The 22,374-nt window shown below is 41.8% G+C and overlaps 1 protein-coding gene and 1 long non-coding RNA gene across 4 annotated transcripts in view; both read right to left on the minus strand.

Moving 5' to 3' along the window:
• The window catches only part of LOC146178283 (uncharacterized), a 34,915-nt gene extending 30,533 nt beyond the window's left edge, over positions 1 to 4,382 (minus strand). Inside the window, exon 1 of the long non-coding RNA XR_014700593.1 lies at positions 4,101 to 4,382. This is a non-coding gene — a long non-coding RNA (uncharacterized LOC146178283). The remainder of the gene's footprint in view (positions 1 to 4,100) is intronic.
• A 2,941-nt stretch (positions 4,383 to 7,323) lies between these two features.
• Positions 7,324 to 21,359, minus strand: LOC146178284 (zinc finger E-box-binding homeobox protein zag-1-like). Of its 3 annotated transcripts, none has more exons than XM_084578123.1 (4): positions 21,250 to 21,359; positions 19,223 to 19,287; positions 13,425 to 13,541; positions 7,324 to 11,871 (listed from the first exon to the last, which is right to left on the minus strand). In XM_084578123.1, the coding sequence occupies exons 3-4, from the start codon at positions 13,456 to 13,458 to the stop codon at positions 11,516 to 11,518; spliced, it is 390 nt and encodes a 129-aa protein (XP_084434249.1). In that variant the 5' UTR covers positions 13,459 to 13,541; positions 19,223 to 19,287; positions 21,250 to 21,359; the 3' UTR covers positions 7,324 to 11,515. The 3 variants fall into 3 exon arrangements, with proteins under 3 accessions (XP_084434249.1, XP_084434247.1, XP_084434248.1); XM_084578121.1 differs by having other exon boundaries at positions 19,213 to 19,287; XM_084578122.1 differs by lacking the exon at positions 19,223 to 19,287.
• Positions 21,360 to 22,374: the final 1,015 nt, after the last annotated feature.

Genomic DNA, 22,374 nt, shown 5'->3' on the forward strand with positions numbered 1-22,374 from the left:
TATTAACTTGAGGCAATGAAATATATTAAATGCATCAAAGGAAAGACATGCTCCGAGGCGATACATGCTTTCATTTTGTGGCTCTGGGATTCTCTCTTGTTGTACGTGGAAAGAAAGCTTTGCATTCTTTCAGCAGTGTCATACTTACCCCCATTTCCTTTCTGCTTTGTAGCGGTTAAACATATTTCAGTGTTTGTGCTCTTGTTCACAGCACTTGCTTTTCTCCTGCCATTCCATATTGCCAGAATTTTTTTATGCAATTTTTACTGCAGTTTAGTGTTCTCTTGATTTCACACATATGCAGGGTGTCCAAGCTAACTTTAGCCAAAGGTTATAAAATGAAACATTTGAGGTAGGCCAGAGAAACTATTTGTATACAGTTGCCAGCCATCTGGCGCACCGCAAGGAATTTTTCGTTTTACAATTAACTAATTAGTAATTAGGATAATTTTTTCTAATTTACTAACTATTGCCTTTAGACAATAGTTAGTATAACATCACCATAACATCATCTGTTATCCTGTTTTTGTTCTACCCTGATTTGCTTCCACATCCCCCCCTATGTAATGCCCTATTGGGCCTTTAGGGTATTTCAAATAAATAAATAAATGGATTTGCAGAGTTGGAGAGCAGCTTCCAAAACCCCCATTCCATTTATTTCCGATAAGTTCCACGTGTATAGTTTTCTTTTAAGCACTAAAGAAAGCCCACGAAATACAAAAAATATCATGTGACTGGCGCATTCGTGCACCACGATTGTGCTGCTCTCAACCTAGATTTCAGTCAAAGAAATCAGCTGCGGCCTTGGCTCCACGACCCCGTTGCAGCGGCTGGCCGATATGTCTGCGGCGGTTTCTTCGTCCGCTTCAGGCAGTCGGCGCACGTGACCGTGTAAGTCGCAGCAAGCTCACCACGCTGGCTGCAGCCATCGCCAACATATCAGCCTACCGCTGCGACTGGGCTGTCAAGTCACAGCCGCAGCTAATTTCGTTCAAACCAAGATTGAGAGCACCACAATCGCGGTGCACGAATGCATTAGTCACGTAACATTTTTCTGTATTTCGCGGGCTTTCTTTAGAACTTGGAAAAACGATACCCATGAGGCTTTCTTTATCGGAAATAAATAGAATGAGGGTTATAGAAGATGTTCTCCAACTTTCCAAGTCACGTTTATTGTCTAAAGGCAATACTTAGTAAATTAGAAAAAATATCTTAATTACTAATTATTTAATTGCAAAATAAGAAACTACCTGTGATGCGCCAGATGGCTGGCAGATGCATACAAGTGGGTTCTTGGACTATCTCAAATGTTTTATTTTTAATCATTGTCTAAAGCTATAGCTTAGACACCTGGTAGAACTGTAGTCCTGTGCCCAAGGCTACCAGGCTTCTCCAATATTAGCGTAACTGTACTTAATTATGGTTAATGCACTTACCCTGCTGTTGTAATGAAAATAATGCTTGCAATACTTGTCAGCGTGACGGCCAGTGGTGAAATGTAAAATTTCACCTTTTCAGTAGCTCTTGCAGGAACTTTGTTAATTAATTAGTGAGCTTTTTTTTGTGTGTGTGTGTGTGTGATGCAGTGAAATCATCCCATGTAGCCATAACACATTATGTATCCCGTATTCTACTCTTTCACTATCCATTAGTTACTTAAGTGTGGCAGAACAGACAGTGTAATTATATGTTACTGGTTTAACAATAAAATGTGTTGTGGTTTAGCTACAGCTGTTCATTTTTGAAAACATCAAGAGGTAGTGGAGGGAAGGAAATGTATTCAGAAATCGCAGATGGCATTGTAAAGAAAATTTAATAGGTAGTTATGCTAGTGGGACGTAGGAAAAAACAGCCTTAAAGCAGTGGTTGTTCTATAAAGACATTGTAGTTATAACAGAATTATTTTCAGGCCATGTTTCCTACCATATGCTGTTCTACTTTTGAGTTTCCAGCAAGACAGCTGCAGTTATGGTTTTACTCTCAAATAAGGAATCAAGTGTCAGGGTAGACCAGTGTACTGTATTTTTCCTACTAAATTTTAAGTTTTTGTGCATGTATTGAGTTGGGTTCAAGCATGCATTTTACTGTTTTACTTGTAGCTTGTGCTGTGTCTGAAAGCTGTTCATTGCAAGGTGCACATTAACTGCAGTTGTACGAGCCTTTGTCCCCACTACAAATACTACACAGCCCCATTTACTGCATCTCCCAGTAGACTGTGCAATATAGAAGTTCCAGCATCCACTAAAAGAAATGTAAACAGTGGGATTGGTGCTTGGCTGTTGTGTACTTTTGCTATTGTTGTAGCCATGGTAGTCTAGTGATAGCTCATGTGTATGCAGGTCCATACACATTACACGCCTCAAAAAATAGGTTTGCCCTGAACACAGGTTTTGGAGGTTGCCCAGTCGGCACTTACTAACTTGAGGAGGTCTCAAGGTCATCAATCTATCGTGCAGGATGATCAGTGGCAGAGATTACTAGCAAGCACAGGCTTTATTGGCAATGAGTGCACTAGCATCTGTCTGGCACATTTAGGTTTCTGTTTGCTTATTGATTAGATTTAAAACAGCAGCGGCTTAGCCATTGTTCTACTATCATCATCACCCAGGCTATACCCACTGCAGGGTGAAAGCCTCTCCCATATTCTTCCAGTTAACGCAGTACTTTGCTGGCTGCCTCCACCTGACCCCTGCGAACTTTACCTCGTCTGCCCACTTTACTTTCTGCTGCCCCCTGCTACGCTTTCCTTCCCTTGGTATCCAGCTACCCTCAGCGACCATCGGTTACCCTCTCTTTGTGTCCTGCCCACACCCATTTCTCTTCTTGATATCCACTAGAACGTCATTAACCCGAGCTGATGACATTCCAAAGACACTGGTCTATCACCTTGCCAAAATCAGAAATGTATTGTTAAATGAATTGCTTGAGAAGAAGCAATGAAATCTCAATGCCTGATAGGATGCAGTGATCTTTAGTTTTTGGATATGCTGTAGATTTGAGTTTGATATGAGGAGGGAGAAAAGGGGGGTATTAAGATATATATTAAGAATTGTGAAAACTTGCTTGTGCATCAGGAAATTATCGTCCTGTGCCAATTACGTAGTTATTCACTACTTTTCACTGTATTTCATCCCTTGACTTTCATTGTGTTGTGTCTGAAAGCTTGATAAAAAAGAGTGCAGTGTTTTCTATAACTATTATAGTAAAAGTGTTTTTATAGTGAAATCTTTCTGCAATGCAGTTTACTATGGACGTTTGTCAAGGTTCAAATGCAAGTAGCTTTTGAGCTAGCACTACCCTTTCATTTTTGCATAAAAATCTTTCATTTACATGCCAGGTTGATATTTTTAGACATTTGGTGTTTTCAGGTTAGTCCTCTCACCTTGTGCATTAGCTTCACTTTATTTCCATTCCTGCATTTTTTCATTTGCCCTTTGCTGACGACTAGGCACAATTGTATGTCTCAAAGTGTAGCTTTAGTTCCTTTTATTGGCTCTAAGCAATTTGCACAAATGGAATTTTGCATGCATTTCACAGATGGTGCAAAATATGCTGAAACGTCTCTTCATTACTTAAAAGAATTAATTCTTATCTTATATATGTATTATTTAGTTTGTCATCTACTTGGACTGAATATTTAGGTCTGCGGTATGGTATAAATAGAATAATATATATATATATCCGTTTTTGTTTCAGAACACTACAGTATGTTCTAATGCAAATCGGAAACAACAGCTCTTGATGCATGTAGCTTTAAACTCTGACCTTAACCTTACAGAATTATCTCTCTATCTAATCATTGTGCTGACATGCCAGCTGCCTAGCAGAAAAAAAGGAAAGAATTGCATCAGAATTAAGTTATCTAATAATCTTTGTGAATGCATGTGCACTGGCAACACGTTAGACCCAAGTGCAATAAGAGAATACCTTTTTACCTTTTCCAATTTCCCACTCTTGCAAGGCTTAGATGCAAGCAGCTTCTTAGAAGCGAAAATTCATGCCAAATGCACGTAAAGTTTTGTAAAAATGTCCTCTCCCGTGGCGCAGGCACAGGGGACACACCTCGCAGACATGGCCGACCACCAGGACAAAAGACTTACGAAGGAAGGAGACTGCTGCGGTGCGGTGCATGCAGCTACACCACGAGTTTCATGAGCAGTATGAAGGATCACCGGAGAACACACACAGGCGAGCGCCCGTTCCAGTGCAGTTACTGCAACAAGTGGTTCCGACAGAAAAGCAACCTGGTCACACACCTTCGCATACACACTGGCGAGAAGCCATTTCAATGTGAACACTGCACCATGGCCTTCACACAAAAGATTGGTCTCGTGAGCCACATGCGAATACACACTGGTGAGAGACCACTGCAGTGCCGCTTTTGTCCAATGACGTACGCGCAGAGGCTGCAGCTGAAAAGGCATGAGGACATGCACGTGAAGCATGGCACTGCCATTGTGCAAAATGTGCCAGCTTTGGCACAGTCCTCGGGCAACCGGTGATGAACACTTTGTTGTTGGCCAGTGTTGGTGACTACATGTTGCACCATAGCTATTTCTGCTGGCCAAAATTGGGAAAAGCTTTTCATAGATGCATCAACTGAAGTGTAAATGAAGATAGCTTTCAGTACCTGTAGTCAGTTGACTTTGTAGAAGACACTTGAAGCACATTTTTTTTCTTAAAAAGCCAAATCCACCTTGGCAGAAACCATCCAAAACTTGGAAAGCTTTTTTATCCACAACACGTTGGAAGCTTCAAGTGATTTAGTTTAAAATGGTAGTTATACGGCCCATTTAATTTTAAGTCTTCAAAGGAAAGACCTCTGAGCAAACGCACGACAGCTGAAGCTCACCTAATTTCAGTGCCTGGATTTCGCTTTTTCAGGGGAAAAAAAAAACACTTGTTTGTTTGAAGATATACAAGAAATGTTGTTATAAGAGTGCACAGATGCAAGAGTGCTGCATTAAAGAAATCGTCTAAAATTCACTCTACAGACTATGCATAACTCATGTTTAAGCCTTCATGCTGTTTGGACTGCACATACAACTGTCTGTGGCACCTCAGGCAAAACCATTGCGGTGTTGTCATCCACACCTTATCTCTCGCCTTCCTCCCTCCCTTGCCAGACATGGTGCTGTTCTTGCTGTCATGAAGTTCTGTCATACTTGCTGTGTGCTTTCATTGTTGATGTTATGCAACTAGGTAGCTGTGGTCTGTTTAGGAGCATATAGATGGAGCATTATGTCTGACCTTAGAGTGAAAATGAAGAATATGGCTGATGAATGGCACCTTGGTTAAAACAGCCTGGCTGAAATCGCAAGCAGCAACTGCAGTGTACTGCTTTACATTATGTCACCACAGGCAGGAAGCTAGCGAAGTAAGTGCAGCAGAAGCATGGCCATGATGTCTCCCAAAAAAGTCCTTCATAGTGTTTGTGAAACTAAATGTGGTGGAATGCTCTTTACAGCTGAAATCAGAATGGGCTATAAGAGTTCTGACTTATACAAGCAATGCATAGAATTATAAAGAAGCCATTATTATTGAACTTCAAGAAGAAAGTGTGGGGAATAATTCCTCTCATCTGAGTGACTGATTGTTTTAAGCCATCGCCATTAATCATATTTTTGTCTGATAATTGTATCAGATTCCACTAAAACATTTGATACAACTAATTGTTTCATTTTGCTTAAAAGATTGGTTCACGGAAAAATACTTATCGTTGCCACATTTATTTTGTATAACATTTAAAAAGTCGTGGTAGCTTTCTGTCTTCTAATTTTCCATGTTGCATAGCATTTTATCACTTTATATTAGTTCATTGCGTTTTTCATTATCCTGTTAGTATCATGTTATTTAACCGACTGCTGTAGCAAGGTTCGTACCAGGCTTTAAACTCTGCTGTGGCGGCCACGTTTCAATGGCAGCAAAGCACAAGAGGCACGTGTGTGCTGTACAATGTCAGTGCTCGGTAAAGGCCCCTGTGTGGTTGAAATTAATTATCCACTATGGCATCCCTTACAGCCCAAGCTGCTTCAAGATATTAAGCCCTACTTCCTTCCAAATTATTAATCAGCACTTTGTTGAGTAAAACCGTTTTGCTAGGTTTGCACAATCAGCAGCATGTTGATTGATACAGTTGTTCTAGGTTTGCAGCTAAAATGTTTTCTACTTCCAACAGTTCATACTAGTTTTGAAAAAATGACACTTTGCAGCCATTCGATTTTGAAATACGTTGTCATTGTGATAACTTTTCAGAAACACAGTAATGGTCTTTCTGTTGCAAAAATCAAATATTTATCTTTTCACTTTTGCATAAGTTTGCTACTTTTGTCGTTGTTAACCACATCCTGGCTTTCTGTTGCTGGGGTATTCCTTCTTTACGTTGTAACCAATCCAGTGAATTTGCAGTTATTTCTTATTATGCTGTATTTATCTACTGATGGTCCCTGTACAGTCTTCTGATTCTGGGACCCTTCACTGTATCATTCACATTTTGTAATAAATTAAACTAATAAACCTCGATTAGATTTGGTGTGATTTGAAAGGCAAGCATGTATACATATATTTTTTTAACATGTATTGTAGACCCAGCATTTGCAGACTGTAGACTCATAGGAGATAATCAATGTTTAGCGCGATAGCAGTAAAGGCCCCGTTCTCCAGAAAATCCAGCATCAGTATTATTATGAATTAAAAAATTATGGAGGACACTTAAGCTCTGCCTTTAAGCGTATGGCGTGATAGCGTAAGCTACCTGCCCACATATAAAGCCCCGCTTTGCCGAAGCGGTATAAACTTGCTGCGCGGCCTAGAGGTAACATGAATGCAAGATTCCTGGCAAGTTGATTCTGACGTCACCCTCCGATAGAAATGGAGAGGCCCGAGTTGGCAGCTCCTGCCAAACTTAATGTCGGGCAACCCTGCATCCAGTTAGTGCTCGGCCATGTCTGCTTCCATCTAACTCCTCCCTGCACCATGCTCATGATTTTTCGCTCACAATGCCACGGTCCGTAAACACCAGGTAGCCATCCACGGACCGTTTCGTTGTGGTTTGGCAGCGCACATGGATGACATTTTGAAGGTCTTTAGACTTTGCGGTTCAGGCCTTGAATTCACCTTCGAGGCACCATCCAACGACGAGTTGCAATTCTTGGACATACGGTTACGATTCGATCCCGGGCATATTTGCTGAAAATATAACCCAAGATCAACAAAAGCGCTCCTTAGTTCCCACTCAGGTCATTCAAAAATTGTTAAAAACTGCATTGTAGGTTCTTGCCTCCGGAATTCTTTGACAAAATCCCGCCAACACGGTATCAGCGATAGTTTCCATTCACAACTCTCCAGAATAAGGCTTGCCGCGTTCCCAATGTTTAGGGTCACAGAGGCCTGCTCTCGTTTGCTCAAGTGAGTGAAACAGCAGGATACTCAGCAAACTCTTGATCATCGAGGGGAAAGAAGAAAAAAAGTTGCTGTTCTTTCATACCTGCATCGCATCACCCATGGGCTGAAAAATGTGGCAGGCCAGTACGAAGTGAATGTAGCTATATCAGCACCTATCAAACTAAAACATACATGCCCGACAATCCAAAAGGAAAGGGAACGGTAAGACGGGGACAAGAAAGAACACGGACAAGCACTAATCCGCGTTCTTTCTTGTCCCTGTCTTCCACACTTTTGTGCTCGTAATGTTTTACTACTTAGCCCATACCCACACCTTACTAAGATAAAACGGCTAGCTTCATTTTACTCAAATGAAGACAACTTTCCACCCATACCATGAGGCACACCTGTCTATCCATGGTGTGAAATGGGTGGAATGGCAGTGTCACTAACAGTGCTTAGTCGCATGGAAAGACTTTTGTACATAAGTGTGCCTTGCATCAAACTAAAGTGAAAGTTGCAACAATATGATGCAGTGCTTTCTCTTAAGTTCCAAGAGGCACAATGAGATGTTTTACTTATGCACAATCTATGAAGCTCTAGTCGGCTGCAAATGCTTTACAGCATAGAGCTGCGACATTTCATTTCCCCTCAGTCTTCGAATAGATACAGAGTCCATCCACACTCAAACACAACTGCAAAACCCATCTGTGAATTCTGTTTCACAATTTGCCTAATTTACATCCCTATTTTCATTTTTAAACACTAAGGCATTTAACTATCTGAGTATAACCTTCCATATTGAAAGCCTTGTAAATGAACGAAATATTTTCCACCTCTGTTTGGTTTTGTAAAGTTTCATGCTGGAAAAGTTTGCAAACATTGCAGCTGTATGCTGATTAATAATTTGGACAAGTCATATCAATTCATTTAGCTTAAGTTCAGAATAGCAATGCATTTTCAAAAAGCAGTGAATAAAAAACATTTGAAATACCCTACAATGACTGTACTCACAGGTGCGTGCAATACAAGATGCCTCATATAATGGCAATACGGTCGAGACTGTCACATTCTTCCTAAAATTAAGAATTCCACAAAATGTATGCGAAAAGTATTTGTTTTTCTTTTACAAAAAGCTTTGTGCCGTTTGAAACCTTTTTTTCAAAGATTCTCTAGCACTCTTCTCATACTAGTCACTTCTCTCGAAAGCCAACCAACCATCCCATGCACGGTCTTTAGCGTGAGATCTTCAGAAGCATTAAGATCTTAATATGGCTCTTCTTCAAGAGGAAAAATAATCACAGTAGTCTATCAAAAAGCTTTTACATCTGTCTGCAAGCTAGCACCAGCACTTGCTGTATATGCAGACATAGATGAGACCCCATTTGGAACTACTGCTGGCATTCAGTACCTTTTCGTCTCAGCACGTATTGGTGTTTAGGCTCTCTTTACACCCTTGGTAATTTAAAAAACAAAGTGCACTTTATCAGATCAAGTTTGTACATTAATAGCTTACTCTCTGAGAACTGGAATGCATAACACAATCATGTTGCACGTAGTTAGGCTTTCATGGAATGTGTTCTTATCCTAGCTAGAATTGTTTTCAAGCGAACACAATCATTCTGACAAGTCCAAAATGCAGTTTTAATTCACGCAACATTAGTCAATCTGTTGGCATCTTCGGCCAGAAATTTCACTCACAAACGGAACAGCTAGAGCCCACATAATTCAAATACTCTCCAACTGCACGGCCACTATAACTACTATGAAAAACTTTTTGCAACTGCATCTTTAATGCAACTATAAAGGCCTGTAACCTCACCTTGGCAATTTTCTTTGGCTTAAATTAGACAACAGTTCAAAAACACACCTTTTCTTTCAAGAAAACACCAGAGCATCGCTCTTGAAACTTTTAAACACAAGAAAAGAATTATCAGATTAGTACATCAAATGTGCCATTTCTGCTTGTACAGCATCTGTGGCCTGGCTAATTGTTTATATAACTACTACTCCATAATAGTCAAATGTTGACATAGCCAGTACTGCGTAACAATTAAAATAGCTTTCAAATGTGTGCTGAACGGGGGATAATTTATGAATTGAAAGGGGCTCACACAACAGCTAAACCACATGCTCTACTGGATAGGTAAGCCAGACTGACTAACAGGCATCAGGCAAGCAAAGCCAAAATCAGCCTGTGCTTACAAATGTATCTCCTGAAAGTGAAACAAACCTCCACTTAGCACAGCCGGCTGACCAATGCTCTGGTCTAGCAATGGTTTCAGGTTAAAGTTCAAGCGTAAGGCAGTAACAAAGGCAATTGTACAGCTTTCTCAAATTTTCACAAAAAAATCTTCCCATGGTTTGTGGTGGCATTTTGAAACGAAAGCTTCACTACTAGGTGGAGCCTTTTCACTACATTAGGTAGAGCAAGTCTTGCCTGGCACTAGATTTGACCTAGTAACCAGGACCTAATGAAGTGTGGGTGTCCATAATTCTGTGGTGTCCACCCAAAAGTATTCTGCACCTTCCTTTACTTAAAACCTAACTTACATGGAGAGGAAGCCCTTTGTTGTGCAGTGTCAGTGCACCACCCTTAAATGCCCCAAAGTGGCCAAAATTACTCTGTGGTGCTCCATTATGGATCCTCTTTCAGTGTTTTCACCTTCACCCCACCTTCCTCCCTTCCCTCAAGTCTGACAGATCCTGCGTCTTTCCTTTCTTGTAAACCAGTGCATAATTTACAAGAAAAAGTATGAAAGCATGACCTTGACCTGGTAGGTATAGGTGTCCACCATTTCGTGGTGTCCACCCAAAAGTATAACGTGCCTTCCTTTTACCAAAACCTAACTTAAAGAAAAATTATGAAAAACCCGCAGATTGAAAAGGCGGTGTTACAGAAGCTATCACTGCAGCACTCGCATCTTTCACTCTATCACTAGGCTTAAGAGATGCTTTAACCCCCATAGTTCTTTTCATCAATGCAGCACATAACCATTAAGAGCAGTAAAGGGTTGATAGATGGCAATAGTGACCTTGCATGCGTGCATTTTGTTGTTCCTTTTCGAAACTTTCTTCTGAGCTAAGCAAAGACTTAACTGTGTGACTCAGTATCCATGGCCACACAGCTTGCACGCCTGTCATGATCCTCCAATGACCCAAGACAACAAGGGGTGAAAAGGAACCATCGCACATTTGGGAACAAGTGCGTGTCGTGGACAGAAGAAATGTATATAGCCAAAATATGCAATACTAAAAGCTTGCAACCGATTTTTTAGTGGAATGTCGTTGTGGACACCAAGTGAAGGGAAGCATAATCAAGGGAAACTTCAAGCCAGATGGAGTGATGAGTTTTGGAGACTTGATGGAAATAGCATCGGTGGGGTGCCATACGATAGTGCTAAATAAAGATCATGAGTAGAAACAACTCGTCTGATGATGAAAGTGATGCAACAAAATTATGTAATCGATATAAAAACTATAGATTTATGCACCACTCTTTTTTTTTTTTTCCTTCAACTGACATATGCAGTAGAACATAAATGACGCAGTCATAGTTAGTACGAATGTCAGCACAAAGGAGATTGGTAAAATTCCCTAGTCGAACTAAGTGCATTGTTTATGATGTAAAGAATTACAGGTTTTCCATACACACTTCCACACCACCACTGATGATACGAAAACAAAAGCTGTGAATGCCTTTGCTAGAATGCTACTCTCACAGTGTCGATGCAATGATCACAATGTGCCCCAATATGCACCACGAGCACTGAAAAGTAGCTCACGGCTGTGGATAAACCTCATCAGCAGCAAACAGATTTGCGTGAATGCACTCCCCTTGTGCTTTTACCATACAGATCCTATTTGAAGGGCAAACAGCCTGTTTGCTTTTTGATGACATCAATTTACGTGATAAAAATATTTGTGCAATCCCGTGATGTTTGTATCGTCAAGACTTTACTGTAAATGTACACGGCTACCCATCAAATGAAACATGCTGGTGGCGTGCGCTTAACGCCACAGCCTTTTACTCTCCTTTTTCGCTTTGTACTCTACGAAGTTCAAGAACATGCATCGAAAGGACATCACTCAGCCCCTTGAACAGCTTCCTCTGATGTTTTCTTTACCATGCTCACATGTGGATGCGCATGTGACGGTTGTAGTTGCCCTTCTGAGAGAACCCCTTAAAGCAGTGGGGGCATCGGAAGGGGGTTTCCTTGGTGTGCGACCGCAGGTGAACCTGCAGCTGGGAGTGGAAGCCAAAGCTCATGGGGCACACGTGGCAGGAGAAGGGCTTGGGTGCCGCCCTGGAACCAAGCGGCACAGCGTCCTGGGGCTGCACACTGGACTCTGTGCCAATGTCCATGGGCCTCCCATGCACTGCACTGCTCCCAGCTGAGTCACACTGGCTGTCGCTTGGCACGCATGGCCCTCTGGCAGAAGAATCTCCATGAAAAGCAGACAGGTTGAAAGGAACTACTGGCAGAGCTGTAAAGCATGAAAGTGCAGATATGTCAGACCATGCAACTTGTAGCATCTGTGGGAAGTACTTGCTTTTGGAGAGGTAAGGATGATATTCATGATGGGCAACAGCACAGTAAACATGGATAGAACGGGAGACTGAGACAAGCACTTATCTCAGTCTTCTCTTCTGTCCGTGTCTATTGTACTGCCTCATACATCATGAATATTTACCAACTTGCTCAACTTTATTCACTAAGGGCAATATTTCCTCTCACCATCAAAAAGGTTAGAATGCTGGTAGTGCACAGTGAACTACAAAGCAAGGCCCGAGAAGCGAAGCCCTCAGGCTGTACACTTCTTGCAAAGGCTGTCATTAGCACCTATCCTTCACTATTGCAATTCTGTACTGCACTTTCCAGCTATTTATGCTGCACGCTTGTATATATATCCACAGATTTCCTGTTCTTCGAAAAAGGCTTTTTTCTTTTCGATCTAATTAATGCTCCAACAGATCGCCGTTGTGCAGTAGTCACTAGCCAAATCAATGTCTGTGACAGAACTCATTATGGCTTGCAAGAGCTTCTCCCATCATTGTGATGCAAGGGGAAGGAAAATTTACCTCTCATGTCTCAGAGTTTCATCATGCATAATAGTTACAGATGAGGCATTTTTAATGCATATGATGCATATCACATGTGACTGAACATATTGGCACTTTTCAATTTTTTAACTAATTGCCCAACCATTACCTACTTTGTACACAACTAAATCCTTGCAGCTTTACACCCATGATGTAATCATACATGCTGTACCCTGCGACACTGTAAAAAAAAAAAAGAAAAGGTTACTTGGGAGTTCATATTCTTTTTGAGAATCGTGCATGTTACCCTGCATGCCTTACTTGCTCAATTTTCTTCTCCACACTTGTCACCTTCCAATTTTAGTAGCATATTAATGGCAGAGCATATTTTACTCATCCGGCAGAAAAATTAGCATTTTATTTTGTTGTTCAATGTCAAGCTGGGTCTCAAATGTTCTAAATGAATAAGCTAGTAAATGCATTTTAAAGTACAGTAGTGAGATGCCAAAAAGCACTCTGGTACCACAAGACTGGGTCCTACATTCAAATTTTCTGTAAATATATGTATGACGCTGATAAAAGTGACACATAAAGCAGTAATCAAGCAGGCCTGCAAGGCACAGTGAGTACAAATTTCAAAGTAGGTCTGTATCGTTTGATCACCACTCTCTAAAGAAAAAGCCACTGCTTCACTGAAAACAAATCCACGGTACTCTGACATAGCCCTCATAAGCTAGCAGAGGACAAGAAATTAACTAAAGGTATTGCCACTATTGGGCAATTTACCAAGCAAAATGGGGGTTGTCAACAATTTTTTTTTTTGTCGACACAAACATCTATGTAGCCAGAAAAGCTAGAGAATCAGTTTTTACTAAAACATAAACTGGGTGCAATTTTCCTCACTGTCCTTTTTGGTATGGACAAACTGCGGTGGGAACGGCATAAGAAGAGCAGAGACAACAGAAACAAAGAACCTTTATCTCGGGCAGCCACTGACCTCCTCCATGGTGAGCCACACTAGTCACACTCATCAGTGGAGGGGGCACCGGTAACAGTACTCGTTGCTCGTTTGAGCACTCGGGCACAGGCGTCACTATGAGGGACGACGGCCATGCTGCGAGAAAAAGCAACATCTCTCGCTTAACTGTGTTGTCACGCAATGAGTCGGCTAGGTCAGAGATGTGATACAAGTTAGTGTAGCAAAATAAAACAAAAACAGTGCACAAAAAACATCAGAATTGTCCTATTTGTTTTCCTAGGTCTCCTTTATCAATGAAATAAATGCACAAAAAGTTACCAAAAAAGCCAGAATGATGGCTTACCCTCTTCTATAGCATGTGACATGCAGCACAGAATATAGCGGACAACAGGTGTATTGGCTTTTGCTGGTTTTCTAGTCTATAGAACATTTGCTTTTTCAAACAGCCAGAATCGTAGATAAACTCCCCCCCCCCCAAGACACATGGAAAAAAATGTTCTTTCTATGCCAGGTTATTTTCAAGGCACTAAGTCCTTTCAGAACATGCTGCAAATCATTGTGTTGCAAGAAAATGGTACCTGCCAACTACAACTCAATATTGTGGCTGTTCTAAATAAACTGATTGAATTAGCACAGTTCCAAAGGCATCAAGCACAACCTTTGTCAAAGTATGCACGCCAGTTAGCTAACAACTTGTATGGCTGTGATGCAGCTGCCTCTGCGATGCAGTTGCATAAGAAAGCCCTCATTTCTATCCATACCTTTGAACTGCCAGGAGAGCAACACAAACCACAGCACAGTTCTTGGGACCTGCCGCATTCATTAGCAAAGTGGCATGCATATTTCTAACAGAGATTCTGTGCAGTAATTAACAGTGTGAATTAACAGACCATCTAAACACTTCCATACCTCAAGAAATTTCTAAAATGATATTAAAATGGTAAACTCTCCACATCACTAACACTTAACCTGAACGTGACAGCATGCCTTGCCTCGCGCAACACATCTGGCCACAGAAACTGTGCACAGTCATGTTCACAAAGCAAAACAATAAACTGCAGCAGTACAAGTAGTTCACAAACTATCAGTACAGCTAGAGCAGTACAAATTGTTTTCATTATATGTAACAACACAACCCTCACAAAACTGCACTTCAAAGCAACTAAATTGGAGTTGGTTAAATATACAAAACAGTCTTGAGAAGAAAAAAAAATCCACACACTAAACAGACCATCTCGCGAAAACACATTTCACAAAGCAGTGTGGATTCTGTCAAGCTGGCACAGTGGTCATATTTCCAGACTTACTAAAGTAAAGAAATCGCCAATAACAAAAGCGTGAAAACGGCTACAGGAAATGAAGAGAGATAGCAGGAAATACATAGGCTATCATACAGCATTCTGGATGACGGGAGATGTATTACATTAGTAGCACCTTCCAGATATGATGAGTGGCTAAAAGTGGCCCCAGTCTGCTCAGATCCGCTAGGTGCACCGGTGCTAAAGGCTTCAAACACACACGGACCGCATCGTTTTCATCATGAGGACTATACTTGTAATGCAGTAAAAAAAATTAAAAAATAAAATAATAGCATAGGCAACAGAACATTTCCAGGCCCTCCCTTTAGTAATTCCAAAGATCGACAGGCACTAACTCCTCCCATTAAGGGTTATAACACCAAATTTACAGCATCGCAGCTGGTGCTTCGTTTTATATTAAAAATAAAATTAAAGTTCCTTTTCTGCAGATGCCCTGCGTGTTAGAGCAACAATGGGACTATTTGTTGAGAATGAGAAATTCAGACTGAAAACATAAAATTATGGGGGATACTATGCTCCACCTTTAAGGGTATGACACACTAGTGTTAGTGACCCCCATCTTGGCTCCCCTTGTGCGTCCTCGTGCGCGTACATGTATTTTGCTACTACCATTGCTGCTACATGCACACTCTGCTCATTAAATAGCCAGGAGATACATATTCCACATCAGCTTCCATAGGCTATCTTGTCACTTTTAGCAAGCAAGAAAATTCACAAAAACTCACACCACAAAAGCAGTTTGGCCCATCGGCTACAGGTGCTAATGAGATGTGTAGCTACGACTATAGATGTATCAAGAGCTTTGGAAACTTTACAAGCAACATGATTTTTTTAGCATTACTAGACAATGTGACACTTTTCCCACAAGCAGCTGCAAGTTCTCATTTTGGCAGCAAGATGTAATCTGTAATGTCTATTGCCACAGTCTGACCTTTTATTATACATATGGAGAGTACTGGTTTCAGGAAGCAGTATATTAGTATGTGTTAATGCAACTAGTGTGGTACGAGTGTGAAAAATTAGCCTCGAGTAGAATTCGATATGTATCAAAGGACTACCGAGTAGGCTGCATTCCGTCACAACAAAACCGAGAGCAGCACACATCTAACAATTAATTTACTGCCTTCCAGACAATGTCACCATGGCTGTGTAAACCAAACTGAAGTAATATTCTTGGAAAACAGTTGCCAATACTGCAAACTGATCTGTGTCATTTCCTGAACATTACAATAAGCTATCTCTAATCAGCACAGGCATAAATTGGCTCAGCACTGTGAGGCTGTGCAGCACACGCTTTTTTCCCTAAATAAGAAGCACACAATTTTAGCAGGAATCAAAGCACCATATCCAAAGCAGTAGAAAGGGAGGGGGGCACTTGCACTTTCTGTCCAGCCTTACTTTTCTGCCTTGATACAAAGAGTGAAATTTTTGCACTCCCTGCATCCTGCTACCCACTTGCAAAGCGCAAATATAAACTCATCAGGTACTTTCACAAATGTTTTATGCATTTAACATATCATTAGAATAAGCCTGATGATGGTACCACAGCGATTAGGTCATGTTTGGAAAATTCTATATTTTTGTGCGATTGTGGAGGCGACAGACAGTATGTAAAAGGCTTGCTTTGTTAACTTACAAAAAAGATGCACTTTCAAGTCAATGGCATCCCTGTCACTTTGGAAACTGAAACTTCACAAGACTGAATTGACAAGCTTTTAAATGCTACTACAGTTGGAAAAAGCTAACCATCAATTTATGCTACCACTTTACAACAAATAAGTAGCACAGCATTCTTTTCGTCCATACTGCAAAACTGCCACACTTAAAAGTCTGCTAGACTTTAAAGTCTATCTCGTAGATAAAATGGATTATCTAAGCTTTTGCCAACAAGCATGAGAGCAGTTGTATCACAAGGTCTGCACTGATGACAGAATTTAGCAGTACAGAGTGCTGGTGCAAGTTCCCATTTGTCCCGAACTGGAAGCAAGAAACCTGAAAAACATCCAGAAATAACAAGTCAGGGTCAATGCATTTCGCGTGCAGGAACTTGAACACTGGAGCAAAAGATGTCACTTGAAATCTCGAATAACAGATATAAATGCGATTCCATGATGCACAAAACAAAAACAGCAAAGGCGTAGCAAAGCACTAGTATCCCTGGCAACGCTGAACCCCTACATAAAGGTTTAGACTATTGACCTTTCTTTGCAAAGAGACCTTACTTTGCAAAGAGAATATTACTCGCTGGATTGATGTGTGCACATGGCGACAAGCATGGTGAATGTTGCAGAGGACAAAGATAAGCAAGAACATGAACACACTGCATGTGTTTCTCAACAGTTCATATTCTCATCGCATCAAACAGCACAAGAAACATGTACATATATAAAAGAAACAATGACACGGGACCAGCACTCATCTTGTGTTTTCATTTGATCTGTCTATGTGTCTTTCACGCTGTTTGATGCAATGGATCGTTACCAACTCACTCCACTGCATAGTCTCACTCCTCTATAAAAACATCATCAAAAAGTCTTAGTGTTCAGGCCATGCCTCAAATACAGTAGCAAGGAAGTAACTACTCATTACAGTGGATGTTAGTGATTACTCCATTCATTAAAATTTAGTCCCTGTAACAGCGATTCCCCGTAACAGGAAGAACCGGAAATGGACATGGAAAAGTCCGAACGGGGAAACTAAAAATGAAATCGACTTCATAATGTGTTCAACCCCCGCCATTATGCAAGATGTAGAGGTAATCGGGAAAGTGCGATGCAGTGACCACAGGATGGTGAGGTCCCGAATTAGCCTAAATCTGAAGAAGGAACGCCACAGATTAGTAAGAAAGAAACCCATCAACGAATTAGCGGTGAGGGGGAGGGCAGAAGAGTTCAGGATCTCGCTACAGAATAGGTATTCAGCTCTAACCGAGGATGGCGACATTACCCTAGAAGCAAGGAACAATAATTTCAGTGATATCATTACTGAGTGCGCGGTAGAAGTAGGCGGTAGGATAGTTAGAGAGGATACCGGTAAGCTGTCTAAGGAGACGAAAGATTTGATTAAGAAACGCCAGAGTACGAAAGCTTCCAATCCAACAGACCAGATCAAATTGGCCGAGATATCAAAGCTAATCAATAAGCGCAAGGTGGCCGATATAAGGAAGTATAACATGGAGAAAATTGAGCATGCTGTAAAGAACGGGGGAAGCCTTAAAGCGGTAAAGAAGAAATTGGGCATAGGCAAAAACCAGACGTATGCGATAAGGGACAAGGCGGGCAACGTCATCATGAATATGGATAAGATAGTCAAAGCAGCCGAGGAGTTCTATACAAATCTCTACAGTAGCCAAAGTAGTCAGGACCGTAATGAGATTATGGGTAGGGAAAAATATTCAGACGTTCCACCAGTGACGAAGGACGAGGTCAAGAAAGCATTAGAAACTATGAAAAGGGGGAAATCAGCTGGAGAGGATCAGATAACTACGGATTTGCTGAAGGACGGGGGGGATATCGTGTTAGAAAAACTGGCCACCTTATATACGCAGTGCCTGGTGTCATCGACGGTACCGGAACCATGGAAGAATGCGAACATTATCCTCATTCATAAGAAAGGGGACTGTGAGGACCTTAAAAGTTACAGACCAATCAGCTTACTGTCTGTTACGTATAAGGTATTTACTAAGGTAATCGCTAATAGAATCAGGACAACCTTAGACTTCAATCAAGCAAAGGATCAAGCAGGGTTTCGGAAACGGCACTCTACTATCGATCATATCCATACCATCAATCAGGTGATAGAAAAATGCTCGGAATATAACCAGCCCTTATACATAGCATTCATTGATTACGAAAAAGCATTTGACTCAGTTGAAACCTCGGCGGTGATGCAGGCATTGCGAAATCAGGGGGTAGACGAGCCGTACGTGAAAGTGCTGGAAGATATATACAGTGGCTGCACAGCAACCATAGTTCTGCATAAAGAAAGTAACAAAATTCCCATAAAGAAAGGTGTTAGGCAAGGAGACACAATCTCCCCAGTACTATTCACAGCTTGCTTAGAGGAAGTATTCAGAGACTTGGAATGGGAGCAGTTAGGGATAAGGGTAGATGGAGAATACCTCAGTAATCTGCGATTTGCTGATGACATTGCCTTGCTAAGCAACTCGGGAGATGAACTACAAATAATGGTTGATGACCTAGATAGGAAAAGTAGAAAGGTAGGCTTGAAAATCAATATGCAGAAGACTAAGGTAATGTTCAACAGCCTCGGGAAGGAACAGCAGTTTACATTAGGTAGCGAAGTACTGGAAGTAGTAGGCGAATATGTCTACTTAGGACAGGTAGTAACCGCAGATCCGGACCATGAAAAGGAAATAACAAGAAGAATAAGATTGGGATGGAGCGCATTTGGCAAGCACTCGCAGATTATGTCTAGCAGCTTACCGGTATCACTAAAGAGGAAAGTATATAACAGTTGCATCTTACCTGTACCCACCTATGGCGCTGAAACGTTGAGGCTAACCAAGAGAGTTCCACTTAAGTTGAAGACAACCCAGAGGGCTATGGAACGAAAAATGGTAGGGGTAACATTAAGAGATAGGAAGCGTGCAGAGTGGGTCAGAGAAATAACTCATGTTACCGACATTCTAGTGGAAATGAAGAAGAAATGGACATGGGCAGGACATGTAGTGCGAAGAGAGGATAACCGATGGTCGCTTAGGGTAACAAACTGGATTCCAAGGGAAGGAAAGCGTAGCAGGGGGCGGCAGAAAGTTAGGTGGGCGGATGAGATTAAGAAGTTCGCAGGGGTCAAGTGGATGCAGCTAGCACAGAACCGGGTTAAGTGGAGAAATATGGGAGAGGCCTTCGCCCTGCAGTGGGTATAGTCAGGCTGATGATGATGATGAACAGTGATTCCCCAAAAACACATTGGACTAACCCGATATGATGTGCCCTACAAGTTGTTGCTAGAAGCACTGCTAAATTCCATTGTCACTATAATAAACCACGGCATTCGCTTTGCGAGTCATGTTGCCCAAATACAGCTTTAGACGCAAACTGTGACCTATGTTTGAGACAGACAGATAGCATTCAAGGTGTCATTCTGTCTCCCATCCGATGTCCTTTGCCTGCAGAAACAATGCAGTAATGTAAAAGACGATGTAAACAAAAGTGAAAAAATCTTCCATGTAATGCAACAAATTTTCCATACAAATAACAAGTATGCTACCACTAACAAGCAAACCTACACACATTAATCCACATAAAGCTTTGCCTTGGTCTTTAAGGCTCATTCTGTTACATTTCAGCCAACCAATTTTGCAGCAGTTACACATAAAAGTACCCCTTTACTAGTGCAAGACAAAGGCAAGTAATATGATTTAGTTCAACTTGCCCAACCCTGCTTAGCTTTAGGTGTGCCACAAGAGTTATTACCTCAGTTCATTTGCATAGGGAACATGTGGCAATTAGTATGCTCGAGTGGCAGCACACAATGCGACCTCTGCATCTGAAAACACCAGCTCAGATACTCATGCTGCCACAGCACTGTGGAGCTATGAATAGGGGATGGGCTTTTCATTTTTTTAATTCAGCATACTTTTATTCGTGCTCATTATAGAGAACATAACTTTCGTTGCCCAGTTTCTTTTTTTTTTGCAAATATTCTACATACAAACTTTCTTTTCCTTTTTTTTCTTTGGTGAAACACATTATGAAACACATCACACGGCACTGAATCAAAATCGCTGCTTGACCGAATATATGGTTCCAGCACTTTGTGGCCAAATGTATTTTTGCCTGCTAGTTGGGACATTCAGCCCAGAAACACTGACCTTTTCGAATGAAACACAATTTCAAGATTGGCGTTTTCCGGTTTAAACCGAAAAGTCTAACCCCTGGCAGAAATCTTGACCAGTTAAGCTAGTTTAAGTACCAATTCTCATTTGGTTCCCGCTAGAACCAGGTAGGATCAGACACATTCCTCACTGAAACAGTGACGCTGAATCTGTTTCTGTGGGGACAGAGTACAGCCGCACTGAAGCGGGTACCCTTCTGGGCTCGCATGCACACGGTCAGTGGCGCACAGCACTCCACAACAGCGGATAACCGATAGTGCACACACGTTATGCGCACATCCACTAGGTACGCGTTAACTAACATCTGTTGGCATCTTATTCGCACCAAGAGAAAACACTTGTCGAAGTGCCATCATAGTGAACCGTGAAAGCAAGTCCGTGTTGTCAGTTTTGTAAAGCGCGCGCATTTTGATGGTCGCCCCGACCGAGGTGCATGCGTGAGCTGAAACAAATGGCATTCTCTCAAGCTTTGCATTTCGTAACCGTTTTGTACACGCTACTGCAAGGTTCATGCAACTGGGCCGCACAAGCTTCGTCCACATGATACCCAACTTTCCATTCCAAAGCCGAAAAAAGAAAACTGGATGAATAGCATGCGCCCCCGATGTCTCCATTACGCAAGCGGAAGGCGCAACGAGCATTGATGAAAAGCCCCACAACTGACTTGCCACTGTAAACAAGCCACTGTCAACATGTCATCCGCATTACGACGACCGCTGCCGCACATGATCACGATAAATGGATATAAGTATACAGCGAGCGCGTGCCGGCGATACTCGCAAATAGCATTTACTAAATTACTACTAGCGCCAACTGCGCCGTTTTAAAATGTTCAAGATCGCCGCTTCAAGTTTGGAGCGCTTAAATCGTTAACGCAAACTAGTCATATATTACGAGAAAAAATTTTCAATTTTTTTTGCTGTGCTTGCTCCGCATTATGTCTTTTTGCTGCTACCAAATATTACATGCGTAGCTTTGCCGTGCATAGTGTTTGCAGTGTTCGTATCATTCTTAGCTTTGTGTTGGCGGCTTCAGTGGCTTCAGCGTGGTGACCATGCACCATGCCGACCGCCGGTGTGGTCTTTCTTCCGCGGCGAATTTTTGTTTTGAAATAAAGCCGGTCGTAGTTTTGAACAAGGGTGTGACTAAAAATACCTCTGCCACTGACCTAGAATGGGGTAAATAAAGATCTCAAACCTCTCTAACGCCAAGATCTGCATCCACACAGAAACACTGCGCTCTTCTACAAACCAGAGCCCCAGAGCGTGCCCAGAGCATAGGTCAATGGACCATTTGCGGAAAAGCGAGCGCCACCTCTCGTCCAAAATGGGAAGCTTCGCCGGCACTTTTGGTTGGAAAGGGCTTCTCGAACTAGCATGCGCAAGGCAGCGTTCGGCGTTTCGCGTGCGCTTAAATCGTTGTTTTAGTGTTGCTCTTTTGCTGAAAACGTGCATATGCTGAGTTTTGGGTTTGGGTTTTAGCCAGAATAATGACCAGGTATGAGCAATACGTGCAGTTTGCGTCCTCAACTGTTCGCCAGGCGCATCGTTGCCGATGCTTAAAGGAGGAAGACCATGTCAGGAACTTGAATCTTCATACCACTCAGTATTTATGAGAGTGAGCACCATCCATGATGACCGCAATGTTTATGCGACAATGCCATGGTTCGCTGTTGATTCGGGCCACATCATTTGAACTCACTGCGGTTGCATTGCGGGGTGAGATATTTTGCTGAGATGTGTATCTCTCTTGTGCAGAATGCTGATACACAAAATGAACGTGTATTGCA

This window comes from Amblyomma maculatum, chromosome 9 (genome assembly GCF_055883805.1).
Source record: "Amblyomma maculatum isolate TAMU_Amacu chromosome 9, ASM5588380v1, whole genome shotgun sequence".
NCBI lineage: Eukaryota > Metazoa > Arthropoda > Arachnida > Ixodida > Ixodidae > Amblyomma > Amblyomma maculatum.